Below are 14,613 nucleotides of genomic sequence, written 5' to 3'. Positions count from 1 at the left end.
CACCTTTAGAGTGATCCCTCTTATTGCTGCCTTCTCGATTTAAATAATCAAAGTCCCTTCGAGCATAGGGATACCTTAGCAAAATGTTGCCTTCGATTCAAATCACCATGTCCCTTCGATTTAAAGATCATAGTCTCTTCAATGTTGCCTTCGGTATAAATGATCCAGTCCCTCGATTTAACGGTGATAGTCCCTTCGATTGCTAAGGTATCTTTACTTGTTGACTAAATGACTATTATCCTTTCCTAAGGCTTCCTACCTTTCTTATGGTATGGATAGCCTTATGGTAAACGATGACCCTCAATGACCCGATACATCCAATGAAAAGACTGCCTACCCTTCTTATGGTATGGATAGTCCTTTCAAACAAAAGTCTTAAAGAACAAAAAAATTAAACTTAGGGTAGTTGCTTTTAATTGCTTGCTCTATTCAAAACTCAAATTTCAAAATTACTTTTCACACCTCTTTACAAAAACTTTCAAAAAGGCTACGTTTATTTACAAGCTAAAGTCCTTAACAAATCTTTTTCCTATTCACACACTACACTTCCAACATTTTGAAAAAAAAAAAGTGAGCTAAGCAATTAAGAGCCCATGGATAACCATGGATACAAAGGGTGCTTACACCTTCCCTTTGTATAACCTACCCCCCGAACTCAAAATCTTTCAAAGGTCTTTCCTGTTCTTTTTGCCTTTCTAATTGGATAAAATAAAAGTCGGTGGCGACTCTTGCTATCCACAACATTTTTAAAAGTCAGTTCTCCCACCGTATTACACTGTTATAAGTTGTTCTGTGCTTCCTAGAGATTAAAGTGCTATGTATTTGTTTATGAGTTGTTTATATGAAGTAAATGTGATATCCCAAATGCTTGTTGATAGTTTTTTAAATACTCTGATTTCTCGCATGATATTTTTGGGTAGAATTTGGGGTGTTACACACATCAACCTCCCACCAAACACCACGATGACGCAAATCCACAAACATCCCACCCCAATCACAACCTCAATACCAACACACCCATATGCCCCACACCCAACCTCAATACCAATACACCCATATACCCCACATCCAATCACAATACCAAGAATACACCTGTTATCCCGATATGGGCCCCCTCATCATCTCACCTTAGCCCATACATTGGCCTACCTGAAGAGTATTCCCCAACCAACCCAAGTTACGATCAACAACCTCAATATCAATACACCTGACAATCATAGTACCAAACTCCGCAATATTCATTTTCTTTGCACTCCCATTATTCATATGACCAGTGCTATCGACCACCCATGGAACCCCACCCCAACCAATACGACTAACCTTTGAGGGCATGTGTAACTGACTGTTTGAGAGTGGATCTTCCAGATATGACGATCTGACGAATTTCATGGATCCTGAATGCATCGAATTCGCAAGGCCCTCAACCCAACCACAATAGGAAATTCATCAAAACGCACCACGAGTTAGGCGAGGACGCGGGTCCGGAACAACGAGTCGTTATCGAGTCTCGGGAGACCACTAAATAATATGTAACTTTTATTTTTATTATGTAATCGTTTAATTATTAGTGGAGTCGTTTAATTATGTTATTGTATCTTATTTTTTTAATTAAAAAATTTAAAAAAAAAAAACCAAATTGCACCTAGGTGCCATCTGAGATGACTAATTCAATCTAGGAGCCATCTCATTTGACGCCTCCTTTAAAAAATCAAGAGGTGTCGTCATTTTATTTGACTTCTTTATGTTAACGTTTTCTAAAACATAATTATTTACGTATTTTTCTCCAAGAAACGGGATTATTTATGTATTTTTTAAATAATTGGTTATTAAAAAAATACAAAATTCCGTATATGGAATGAACTTTATTACCTTAAAAATGCTTTAATTACATTTCCCACAAGTAAGCCATGGATTTTCATGACTAGTGGCTTCAAACGGACTCAAATAACAACATAACATTCCCCGATCCTTCCCTCTGAAAGTTCCGTAACATTATTATTATTACTACTATAGTTCCAAATCCCGTAATACTAAACATAAGAACTATAGTAGTAGTAGTACGTATTTCCCTCAACTCAAAATCAAAACTAGTAAAAACCATTTCTCCATTTCCACAGTTGCTATTTTCGTTAAATTAGGGTTCCTGCATTTCCTTCCAATTTCCACACAACACCGATTCATTCCAATAGCATTGTCTAACACAACAATGGTGTCAAGTCCTTCTTCATCCGGGAATCACAAGAAGACGAAATCATCACCATCAACAACGCCGAGTCCTTTGAGGAGATCTGAGAGACAGCGAAACCTTTCATCTAATTCAAATCGTTCACCTTCTACTTCTACAGCCACCGTTTCGAAGTCTGAGTCTAGAGATAAGGACGAGAAAACTTCTTCGAATAGGAAGAAACTGGATGCTCGGAGGTATCGAAATATTTTAGCACAAAAGAAAAATAAAGGTAATGTTTTTTTTTTATTTTTTATTTCATTTTTTACTTCAACTTTATTTAAAGTTGGAAGATAATTTGATTTCACTAATGGAGGATTATTTTATTGTAAATCTTAACGTTATCCTTTGCATGTTGCTGCTTAGCTTCCTATTTTTTTTTTTATTATTTGGTGTAAATATGAGTACTTATGAGTTGTTTTTGGAATAGTTGATAGAATTATATGTAGTGATTATGATTAATGAACTAGTTTTAGTGTGTGTTTGGTTCTGCATTGATTCTGGTTAAAAGTGAGTTGGATGGGAAGTGATTTATGTTTAGATACATTTATGTAAAAGTGAGTTGAACAACAAACTCAGAAGTTACAAATTCTAGTTTCAAGTGAATCAATTACGGAGACAAAATCAATTCTACTTTAGAAAAATCAAACATCTCGAAATCATTCCAAAATCAATTCTACACCTCTGGAATTGCATTTGGCTCTTCCAAAAGGTAAACCAAACATACACTAGTTTTCTAGAGCTGTTACATTGTTGTACAATTACAAGCTGCAAGAGTTTGTTAGAGTTCAATAGATCAGAGACTCCGGTTTAATAAAATAGTATGGTGATGAATTAATTAAAGAGTTGGTTAGATTTCTGTTAGTGGGATGGCTACTTCTTAGTAGTTCTTCTTTCTGTTATCAAAATTAGCGTAATTGAAAATGGTGCTTAGTGAGAGTGAGGTGTGCAAGTTTAATATATTGTTGTTTTTTTGTGTGTATGTTTTATTATTTTTCTTTTATTGATTGACAGATTGCCACAAGGAGACGAATGATGAGCATGCGTTGACTCCACAAGATAGCAACAAGGGTGAGAGTGAGATTGATGAGTGCTATAAAGGGATTAGTTTGGGCTGTAAAGAAGTTTTTGAGGATTGTATTAAGCCATCTGAAGATGGCAAAGCAAAGGATACGAGTGCAAAGTCTATGTCGAAAGGACTTGTGAAAGAACCATTAGAAAATAATGTGACAATAGGTTCAACAGTGGTAGCATCTAATTCCACTGCTCAAAGGACTAGTGAGATACCTGAAAGAGTTAATTTAGATAGCGATGAAGAGGAGATTAGGGGTTCAGATTCAAATGGAAGTTTGATTAGGAAATGCGTTGGAAATGATAAGGGTGGAAATTTGACACCTTCCAAAAGTAAAAGCACGGAGGTAGACATTGAGAATTTGACACCTTCTAAAAGAAAAAGCACGGTCGTAGGCATGGACTCTGATGTTTCTCATACCTTGGATGCTGACCATGAAAGGCTTCGCGTCAATAGTTTAGAGACCAGTGGGCCTTCCAAAAGGATAAGGTAATTGTTATTTGCTTTTAAACTATGTGGAATTAAACAATGCTAATTTTTAAATAAAAGGGTTAAATAATTTGTCAGCCCCACTAAAATCATAACCCTTCAACTCTAAAAAATTTATTCGAAACAAATACATATGTACGGTGGTGATTTAATAGGGGCACTAAATACATATTTTCCCCTAAATAATATGGAATAAGAATTCTAGTCCATTCTTTGCTTGGAATTTTTGTTGTGCTTTGTTGCCTTTATTAAGTTTAGCTTTCTTGTAGCCTCATGCCTCTTTTGTCTCTCTGAGAAAAAAAATCAAGCTATATATTAAAAGAACTATTGGCTTTTGTTGTTTCCCTGTCCCAAAGTCTCTTTTCTGTTTGCAATGCGATCCGAAGCTGAGAAATTATCCCACTAGGGGGTTAGGCTGATACAGTGATACTAGTGACAATGCATATTTCGAAGGTTTCTCCTATTGTTTTCTTATATATACTGCAAGCCCTTTTAATCAAATATTTCTCTATATTTGTTTCCTTCTCACATAATCTAAGCACTTTTCTATGAGAAAATCATATAAAATATGTTGTCTGATATATGTGACATCAAGCTTCTTTTGTCTTTTATAAATTTAGGACTTGTAAAGTATTTAGAGAAGTACATTTCCCTCCATTGAGAAAGGTCAAAGGCTTAAATCAACTCTCCTTTACTTGTTTAAAAATTAAATTCCTCTCCCCCGGCGTTGAATATTATACACTTCAGTCCATTTAATACTACAAACTAGCTTCTTCCACATTTTCTCCCCATCTTTTTGTGATTTTTAACATCATCATTATCGCTTTATATGATTTGAATATGGGTAGAGAAGACCTGTAAAAACTATAGTTAGGAGGGTTAACCAGGTATACAATAGTAAAATAGTTAGAGGTTGAGATAAAGACCAAGAAAAACTAAAGGTCATACCATGAATAGAAATTGGGAGGTAAATGTCTATCTTCAAGCTAATATATGATCGACAGTTATGGTGTCATACAAGCCATAGTAGGAAAAGGCTTGACTTTCATTATTGTTTTTATGGGATATTAGAATGTGAAATAATGTTTTCTATGATGTTTCTACAGCTGATAAACATGTTTTCAAAACATTAGTTGGTCCTCTGAAGTCCTAAAACCTATGTCCGAGGTATTAGAAGTTGTTAAAATGGAATAGTCATTAGGAACCTTGTTTGTAGTTGCTCACCACCATGTAATGTTTGGTTAGGGTAAATGAAGGTGAGGGAAGCAAAGTGACTTCTCTGAATCATTTTAATTCCCCTCCACTATTGGGGATTTGGAGAGGAGAGACGAGTTTGTTAAATTTTGAATGTATTAACGAAAATATCCTTACATAAAGTGTAAAGTAAAAAAAGGATTGAAGTAGTAAACTAGTCCTTCTACAATAAAGTCCATCTTCCCCTTGTTAATCAAGCAAAGAGAGGGTTATCCCCCTCTCATGTCCTTGTCAAAATAAAACAGAACATCTAATGAAATCCGTCCCCTCCATTAAAGTTCCTCTTATTTTAACTAAACAGATTCGCAAAAGATTATTATGTTAAATGAAGAACTGTAGCACATATCATCTTTCAAGAGAGAGAATCATAGTTCTAAATTATGAGGTGAGGATGGTATAATTTAAGCATATCCCAGGGAAAATATTATGTACTTTATTCTTACTTTTTTAATGGTCGTGTTTTTTTTTTCAATTGTAGTTTTTTTAATAAAGTTTGTTCATTTTGTCTTTTGATTTATCAATTATATCGTTATGGTAAATTATCTAAATATTCAATTAAAATGTAAGGTGTCATATTAGAATTTTTGTATAAATAATACTACAAAATTAATAACTGTTCGACACATTACAATTTAACAAAATTTTGATGGATGATCACTATAAGGACATTTGATGTAATGGATAAACTGAGTGATTCAAATGAACAAATTGAAAATATTAAGAACAAAAGTGAATGTATAGAAAAAAAATATTGGAAAGAACTTGATTAAACGCCATAATATTGTTTTTGTCAATCATGTTAGTTTTGGAAAGTATTGTATTGAAGTTTTTTAATTTCTATCTTTTCCCTTCTAGTTATAAAAGCACGGAAATATAAAATGAAAAAGGAGGAGGAAGGGGTAAGGCATTAAAACATAAAGTCACTGAAGCTATTAATATTGGGGTTTTTCATTATCCAGTAAATGAGAGCTTTAATTTTCATTGCATTTGGTGATTATTTTGTCACATAAGCTTATTTTTCTAGCTTCTTTGATCTGGTTTCCTTAGGGGGATCAATAATGTTGATCAACCTACTTCAAAATCTAATGATGAAAAGTCATGTACCAAAAACAAAGAAGGTTAGTGATCTCTGTCATCTTTAAGTTTTGCTGTTATGGCTTTTGACAGTTGTACAAGATTGGAAAATTGTAAATTTTATTGTACCACTACCATTTGGTAATTTATCCCAAGTGATTTACATCTTTTACTCAGTTTGTTTGTTCAATCGAATGTCAGAGAGACCTCAAGGGAACAATGATGAAACTGAGAAGATAAGGACACAGCAGAGGAGCTTACATCTTTCAGTGAAGCCAGAGATAGCAAAGCTTTGTGAAATTCTTCTTCTCCCAGTATGCTATTTATATTTTACTTTATTAGGTTTTACCTGCTGTTTTTTAGCCCCACTCACTGTAGTCCTTTATTGTTGACAAGATTACAATTTATTCCCAGATTTTTTTGGTATTAATGAAATATAATTTATAACAGATTATATAAAAACACGAAGTTCAATTATAATTATTATGATTTAGAAATGTATCAAAGTTGAAAGGGCCAGATCCTGGTTAAGTTGAAAAAACTTATCAATTGAATTTCTGCTTTTTACTATTATTGGTGCTGTAACATTTTTTTAGAACAATAGATTAATATAATTTTGAAGTGGTGGATGTATAACATGTAAGAATCAATTGATGAGAACATATTTATGATATTATGATCTACTCCAAGTTTCTCGAGTTTTTCTGTTGATAATATTATTTTTCCGGTGAGCGTTCAAGTGTCATTACTCATTGATGGATTATTTTTTATTTATTATTGAGTCATTGAACATATTGAAATGGCCGCAGTAATGGCTTTACTTGTAAGCAATAAAACATGGATTCAAGATGACAAATGCAGAACCTAAGGAATATAGAATGCGTACCTTTCAAAATAGTTTACATTTTTATAGACTTTTGAATGCTGACTTTGAGTTTAGAAATGAATATTTCCGTGGATTCTTCTAATGCAACTTTACCTGCATCACAAAGGACTTTTTAAGATTGTATACTATCCCAATCTAAGCTATATTATCAGCAAATTTGATGATGTTTTAACATATCTTTGTGACAATGCAGGATAATGTCAAGAGTATGGTTGGAAAGTTTCTTGAATATACCATGAACAATTTCATGATCTGTACAGAACCAGTATCAATATTACAGGCTTTTCAATTATCTCTGGTGAGAATGTTTTCTTGATTTTTCTTATTCAGTTTTCACCCCCTCCTGTTTATGTGACTGTTGGTAATCCAATGTTAATTGTACAAGTTGATTGTTTTTGTGGTCATGTTTTCTTGATTGATTTCATGTCATGTAAGAGTTGTTCGTTGACAACTTTGCCTCATTTTGTTTTGCATCTTCTGGAACTTGATTTGAATGGTTGCCTCCCCTCCAGAACCCCACCAAATTATGAAGTGCATTATGCTTTGTTGGTTTGGTGTTGCAGAATGAAGAGGCGTATTTAAGGATTATCCTGTTGTATAGGGATTAGTGTTACTCTTAGAAATTTGAAGAATAACGTAATAATCTGTAAATATGCTTCTCTATTCTGCATCTTTGACTCTTAATCTTGGAAAAATCTATCACATCATTATGTACGTTGCTTGAGCATCTACTGTCACATTTTCTGTGGCTGCAACCTTTTTCTCAAGCCTTTTTGATTTGTATTTGATCCAGCTGGTCTGTTTTTTATGTTACCTACCTTGAAATTTAATGTAGTTGAGACTCTGATTGCTGTGTAGCATGGTCAGTCGGGTAAAAAATGAGGCTACATTCAAGCCTCCATGTGCATGTAGGCATTGGTTTCATGGTCAAGTAATTTGACTTGAAGTACAGTCATTATTGTCTTGACAATGTGATGGTTTACAGTAGAAAGAAAGAAGACACTGAAGTAAGATTGTAGTAGTATTAATTTAATTGGTACAGAAAAATAGAAGAAAATCTGATAGCGAGCTACCAGACCTAGCCAAGTGATTCTTTGACCAAAGTGATTATCAGTGATCCCTCTCACTTCTAACAGAATTCCAGAATGAATCCCACTCTCTCCTCTTGTTTCTTGTGTAACTAACTTTTCCCGATACAAGTCATTCCCCTCCTCACTTGGCAGCTCAGATTGTTTGCTATTCTCAAAACAAATTCTATGGCAAACTTGCCAAACCATGGACCTGTCATCAGGACTTGGTATCAGCTGGCCCAATTCTTCGACACAAGTTCTATCACTTTGATTCAATTTTTAAGATACTAAGATACTTAGAGGGTACCATCAGTTTTGGCCTTAGATTTTATCCCTCACATTCATAAACCTCTCTCCCTCAGTTTTCTGTGATGCTGATTTAGCTGCAGACCCTGATGACAGGTCAACTTCTGGAACTGCTATCTTTTTTGGACCAAATCTCATCTCTTGGTAGTCAAGATTCAAGAAAACAGCCCGTTGTTGCTAGGTCTAGCACCGATGTGTCGAGAAGTAATCTAGCGTAGGTTTGTGATAGGTACAAACAAGCCTATTAAGTACCAGCTGTCACTGATAGCTGTAGGATAGTTACCACTAACCTGTACACATGATTAAAAGCAGTTACAGCTAACCTGCAGTATGTACAGTATTAGCCTTTCTATATAAAGCTGTAGCCATCATCATTGATAATCGATAAAAACAGACTACTCTAGCATCAGAAATCTGTTATGAGTCATTCTTAGATTTTACACTGCAGTATGTACAGAGCATTAGCCTTTCTATATAAAGCTGTAGCCATCATTATTGAGAATCAATAAAAACAGAATACTCTAGCATCAGAAATATGTTATGAGTCATTCTTAGATTTGCACAATTGAAATTTTCTCTCAGCCGTTGCATTTAAATAATTCTCTTCTTTTCTATCGGATTTTTTTACCTCTTATCATTTTTTACCTCCTCTTTATTGCAATATGATAACCATCGCAAAAACCCATTTAATATGGGAAACCCTTACTTTATACAGTTTTATAACTAAAAATTGCGTATTATTCATTTTATCGCCCTTAATACATTTAACTGACAAGCTTTTTCTTGTACTGTTTCAGTGTTTGACTGCTGCTTCGTTGCTAAGCCACAAACTTGACTCTGAAGCTGCCCTCATTCTTGCAAAGCGGCACTTGAATTTTTCCTGTAAGAAAGATGCGGTTGATGAAATTAGTGCAATGCTGTGGGATCTGAAGGACAATTTTTTATTACTCACAGGAGACTCTAATGCCAATTGCTCTCCAACGGTTTCGGAATCATCAAAAAGGGTTCATTCGAATACAGACACAACATCAGATGTTGAATTGACCAAAAAAGATATTTCCAAAATTTCTAGAAATATTAAAGTAAATCAGAATCGCAAAGAACAATGGAGAAAGCTACTTCATATTCAACAGGAAAATAAACGTAAGTTGGAAAAAGGTATTGAGAAAAAAATGACTGATTTTAAAAATATGTTTCATGTAGAGTGGCAAGCTACTTTACTTTATGCGAAGGAAAAAGTGAAGCTCAGAGAATTCAAAAGTAAATACAAAGTAAGGGAAGCAATATTGAAAAGGGAGCAAGAAGCACGTCTCAAGGCTCTTGAGGCCGAACAGTTAGAAGAAAGGCAGAAATTCCGTGAGTCGTCAAACCTAACTTCTTCGAAGGAACTTGGGACATCCCATAATGCTCAAAAAATCCTTCTGTCTAATAAAGTGTCTGAAACTAGTTGCAAACAGGCGACTGCCAGTGAATTGAGTAGGAAGGAAGCTGTTGGATTGCCCAGCAAAGTCAGAAGTACTGATTATCCAGAGAATGCAGCTCCTCTGAATTCCTTATCCTCAGATCAAATATCTGATGAAGGTTTAGATGGGGTTGTATCACCTAGGCCTCGTAGCTCTTCTGGTCCAAGTAATGGCCATCCAGCTGCAGTTTCCCTTTTGAATTCACCATCTTCAATTCAAAAAGTTTCCGGTAGAGTCTCGCCGGCCATAAGTGATGGACAAACGCCAGTCACGGGACCAGAATTGAGTGGGGATGCAGCCGTGGGATTGCCTAGCACAGTTAGAAGTACTGGTTATCCAGAGAATGCAGCTGCTCTGAATTCTTCACCAACAGATCAAATATCTGATGTAGGTTTAGATGGTGTTGCATCACCAACACCCTGTATATTTTCTAGTCCACCTGATGGTCTTCCAGCTACATCTTCCCTTTTGAATTCACCTTCTTCAAAGCAACAAGTTCCTGATAGAGTCTTGTCACCCATAACTGATGGACAAATACCAGTCGTAGTGCCAGAAAATAATCATGAAGAGGCTGAATGTCAATTAACAGATAACGTGGAAGTGAATGAGAGTACTACATCAAACTACCAGGACGGAGTAGACAGAACCATGGCAGAAAACACTTTGTCCCAGGAGACTTCAGTATCTAGAGCAGTGGATCCCATTGAGCCTAAAAAACAAGGGCCCGGGCAGCCATTATCAGCTGTAGAGTTACCCTCTATGGTCACGGAGCCTCCAGAGCAGGTGCAGCAATTACCTTCTTCAGGGTTCCTTTCATCCAACCAGGATATCTCTAACTTGCCTTCGGCGGCTGGAGGTGAAGATCAGCCAGCAACCAATGAAATTTTTTTCTCCAGCCAGATTCCCGAGGCATCAGCAGTGGTTCAAAATCAAGCCGCCGAGCAACCTGCCTTGAATTTGGAAGTTGATTCACATTTGCGTCAAGTTGTGCCTCCAGTCTCAGACATGGTCCTTGATTCACTTGCGCCTGGTGGAGTCACAACCCAGTCATTAGACACAAGAAATTTGTCAACTCACAGAATTATCAATAATCATCCTATTCAAACTCCAGTACAATCAGCTTCAAGGAGTTTTCCATCTTTGTTTTATGATCCACTTAGTTATGAATTGGAAAGAATACGTAAATCGACAAAGCAAAATCTGAAAAACCATGAAGATATGGTTAGCTCCTGTGCAACTCATTGCTATGAGAATACCTATTTACATTTTATATCTTATACCTTCCTTTTATGATAAATAACTGCTATATTATTCTATTTGTTGGAACAGAAATTACAGCTGAAATGTAATTTTGAGAAGGAAATTGAGGAACTTCGCAGGAAGTATGATATTCAAATGAAGGAGATTGAAGTTGAATTTCAGAAAACAAGCAAGAACTATGATACACAATATAAAACAGTTTATGTACATAAAATATTGGCCGATGCTATGAAGGCTAATTCTGATCCTAGGTTTTCTGGTGAGTCGGGAATGCTGCAAGGTATAGTCCCTTATAGAGAGTGCATTAATTGTTGAAATGTCTATGAAATCTATTATTCTCTTGATCTTGACTACTAATTTGTTACCCAAGTAGATAGTATATTTACTGCTCGTAAACACAGATATTTGTTAAGATTTATTTACTGGACAATGTAGTGTTTCTTCTATTGTTTAATTACTATTATATTAGAGAACCTTTCCCCTTCAGTTACGGACGAAGGGTATTTGATACCAGCTCGTGGGCATAAAATGCATGTCTGTAGCTTTTGTTGGTGCTATCTGTCTTTTTTCTTTACAATGAAGATGATGTATGCATTTGCTGCAGTTGTTTTTAATGTTGGCTGTTTGGATTCTCATAAATTTCAAGGGGAGGTTTTATTTATTTAAGTATGCAATTGTATATTTGTCTCTTGCTGTGCTTGTGAGCATATTCATCTCATTTTTTCATGTTCTACTCATTTATGGCCAAAACCTCTTATTTTTCTGTTTATCATTTTCTAACAATATTATACTAATGCCGGATGCAGGTTTAACCCAACTTCCAAGACTGCAAAATCCTACTCATCCCTTTCCGGTTGCCGGACCATCTTGCCGCGGGCCTCCTGGAACCACTTTCCAGAATTCACACGCCTCAACTGGCTCTCATGCTATGTTGCCATCACCTATACACAATACACCGGGAAATTTCAGCGGTTTTTCTGCAAGACCACCTCATATCAATACTTCTTCACCTAATCTTCAAGCTGGTGGGGGGATATGTGCTCCTCCACTGCATCCCCCGCCTTATAGATCCTCAACATCTGTACCAACCTCAAGTCTCATGGGGGAGTTCTGTGCCCCTCCACCTCCTCTCCACCCTTATAGACCCTCAATATCTGTACCAGCCTCCAGTCACAGTGGGGCGATGCCCACCCCTCTGGTTCCTATTCCGCCTTATAGAACCTCCACATCTGTGCCAGCCTCCAGTCACAGTGGGGCGATGCGCACCCCTCCACCTCCTCTCCCGCCTTATAGACCCTCAACATCTGTTCCAGCCTCCAGTCACAGTAGGGCAATGCGCACCTCTCCACCTCCTCTCCCACCTTATAGACCCTCAACATCTGTACCAGCCTCTGGTCACAGTAGTGCGATACGTGCCCCTGCACCGCATCTTCCGCCTTATAGACCCTCAACATCTGTACCAGCCTCCAGTCTCAGTGGGGAGATACGTGCCCCTGCACCGCATATACCGCCTTATAGACCCTCAACATCTCTACCACCCTCGACATCTGTACCAGCCTCCAGTCTTGGAGGAGTTCCACATAGTATGCCAAGTCACCCTGCACCCGCCCCTGCAAGTTCGTTATTATTATCTCAGAGGCTTCCCAGTTCAATGCCAGCAGTCTCTCAGATTGGTCCTCATAGGGGGCATGGGTATGAGAGCACAGGTGGGTTCCTCACTCCTAATGTATCTGCTACGGATATGCGTATGAATGTTAATAGTCAATCTAGCATTAATCTGCCAAATACTCTGCCACATATGTCAGATTCGGCATCTTTGAATCATTCCCAATTTAGCAAAAGTAGCAGTGTTCCGGTCAACTCAACCCAAGAAGCTACACCTTCTGATGTTGTCTGTTTATCAGATGATGACTAACCAGAGGAAGTGTTCATATATTTTTTCCAGAATTGTCCTAACACTAGGAAATGATACAAGCTCCTTTTTCTGCTACTAGAATTTAGGACAGAAGTTTGGTGATAGTGTGATGCCTCGCTCACCATTTTTTGTTTAGTGCATATTTGTAATCATTAATTTATCCACCATATGTAAATATATAACGCATATGTAATTCAAATTCCTAGGTTTTTGGGGATTGTAATTAATGACTGTACACTTAAATGGAACAGCGATACAATATTCTAAAAAAAGTATAGTATAAGTAATTATTAAGGAATTATTTGAATTCTAGAAGTTTGCTTTTGGTAACCAAGTTAATGTTATTTGAACTCCATTTTAATCATGTTAGTCATTGAATGAGTATTTAATCATTCGTATAAACCAATGTAATCTTCGCAACAATAACACTTGTTAATCAGTCAATCATTGACTCGGTAACAACTTAATAAATGGTATATACAATTCAACCATCAACAATGCTAATTCAAATAGAGAAGAAATCATCGATTATGTATCTAACCTATCATTACCTCTTTAATTTAGTCTTTAAACTATACATATAAAATAAGAAATATTGAAGTTATTCCTCCCTTGGACAGTCACTATCTTCATAATCTAATAAAATGAAATTTTTACTTGCCACCCCTTATTTTTCATTATTCGAAAAATGCACTTGAACAAATTTAGGGTGGCAAAAAACGAAACTTTTGATATAATTTTTTGAAAATTTTTTTATACTACCGCGAATTTCAAAATATAGTGAAATTTCCTATGATTTATCAGAAATATAATATTTCTGGTGTAATTATTTTTCTTTTTTGAAATGCACTACCGGATTTATTTTCCAAAAATTTTAGAAAAATCTGATATTTTTTTGATATTTCTAATAAAAGCGAAAAAAAATTTAAAACTTTTTATAGGGGCATAAGAATAATAACATCATTATTATGGGGGTGTCAGGTATAAATGGGGGGTGGCAGGTTAATTTCTCCAATAACATGTGAGCTCTTGAAGCATATGGCCCAATAACAAAACACATGTGAAAGTGTATGGTCCAATAACAAGACACATGCGAGGCCCAGAAGTGTGTGGCACAATAGCAAAGAGGATTTAACCTGCCACCTCCATTTTCTAGTGCTTTTACGTTAATACCCTCATGTAAATACTAGAAATTTTGAAAAGGACATGCCGTTACCGAAAATTTTGAAATATCGGAAATTTTCAAAAAATTACATTTATTATCGAAACATGTGGGAGTTCATCGGAATTTTGGTCAAAAGATATATATTACTGGAAATTTTGAAATTTTTGGAATTTGCAAAAAAACCAAAAAATATGAAAATTTCGATATAGCGTCGGTAAGCCTTTTCCACTTTTTTTCATTACTTATTTTCGAATAACTGAATCGATAAAAATCTACCAAACTATATATATATATATATATATATATATATATATATATATATATACATATAGAGGAGGGATCAAATTACACCCGAAGAGTTACACCACGAGTTACACTCGTTCAATAACTACATCTCGAATTAATATTTTTTAAATTCAACCGTTGGATTGAAAC

The 14,613-nt window shown here is 35.8% G+C and overlaps 1 protein-coding gene across 3 annotated transcripts; it reads left to right on the top strand.

The window, feature by feature from the left end:
• Positions 1-1,908: 1,908 nt before the first annotated feature.
• Positions 1,909-13,495, top strand: LOC131633484 (helicase protein MOM1-like). 3 transcript variants are annotated; one of them, XM_058904196.1, is made up of 9 exons: positions 1,909-2,456; positions 3,239-3,785; positions 6,087-6,157; positions 6,315-6,427; positions 7,193-7,297; positions 9,173-11,059; positions 11,168-11,378; positions 11,905-12,804; positions 12,904-13,494. In XM_058904196.1, the coding sequence occupies exons 1-9, from the start codon at positions 2,207-2,209 to the stop codon at positions 13,011-13,013; spliced, it is 4,194 nt and encodes a 1,397-aa protein (XP_058760179.1). In that variant the 5' UTR covers positions 1,909-2,206; the 3' UTR covers positions 13,014-13,494. The 3 variants fall into 3 exon arrangements, with proteins under 3 accessions (XP_058760179.1, XP_058760178.1, XP_058760177.1); XM_058904195.1 differs by having other exon boundaries at positions 11,168-11,357; positions 11,905-13,495; XM_058904194.1 differs by having other exon boundaries at positions 11,905-13,493.
• Positions 13,496-14,613: the final 1,118 nt, after the last annotated feature.

This window comes from Vicia villosa, unplaced genomic scaffold, assembly GCF_029867415.1.
Source record: "Vicia villosa cultivar HV-30 ecotype Madison, WI unplaced genomic scaffold, Vvil1.0 ctg.001128F_1_1_3, whole genome shotgun sequence".
Classification (NCBI taxonomy): domain Eukaryota; kingdom Viridiplantae; phylum Streptophyta; class Magnoliopsida; order Fabales; family Fabaceae; genus Vicia; species Vicia villosa.
This window is presented reverse-complemented; position numbering and strand designations above follow the sequence as displayed.

What these genes read in the sequence shown, in the direction of transcription:
- LOC131633484 (XM_058904194.1), top strand. Translation starts at nt 2,207, where the DNA reads ATGGTGTCAAGTCCTTCTTCATCCGGGAATCACAAGAAGACGAAATCA. An exon ending in AGCACAAAAGAAAAATAAAG is followed by an intron (nt 2,457 to 3,238) that starts GTAATGTTTTTT and finishes ATTGATTGACAG; the next exon opens with ATTGCCACAAGGAGACGAAT. An exon ending in ATGTACCAAAAACAAAGAAG is followed by an intron (nt 6,158 to 6,314) that starts GTTAGTGATCTC and finishes ATCGAATGTCAG; the next exon opens with AGAGACCTCAAGGGAACAAT.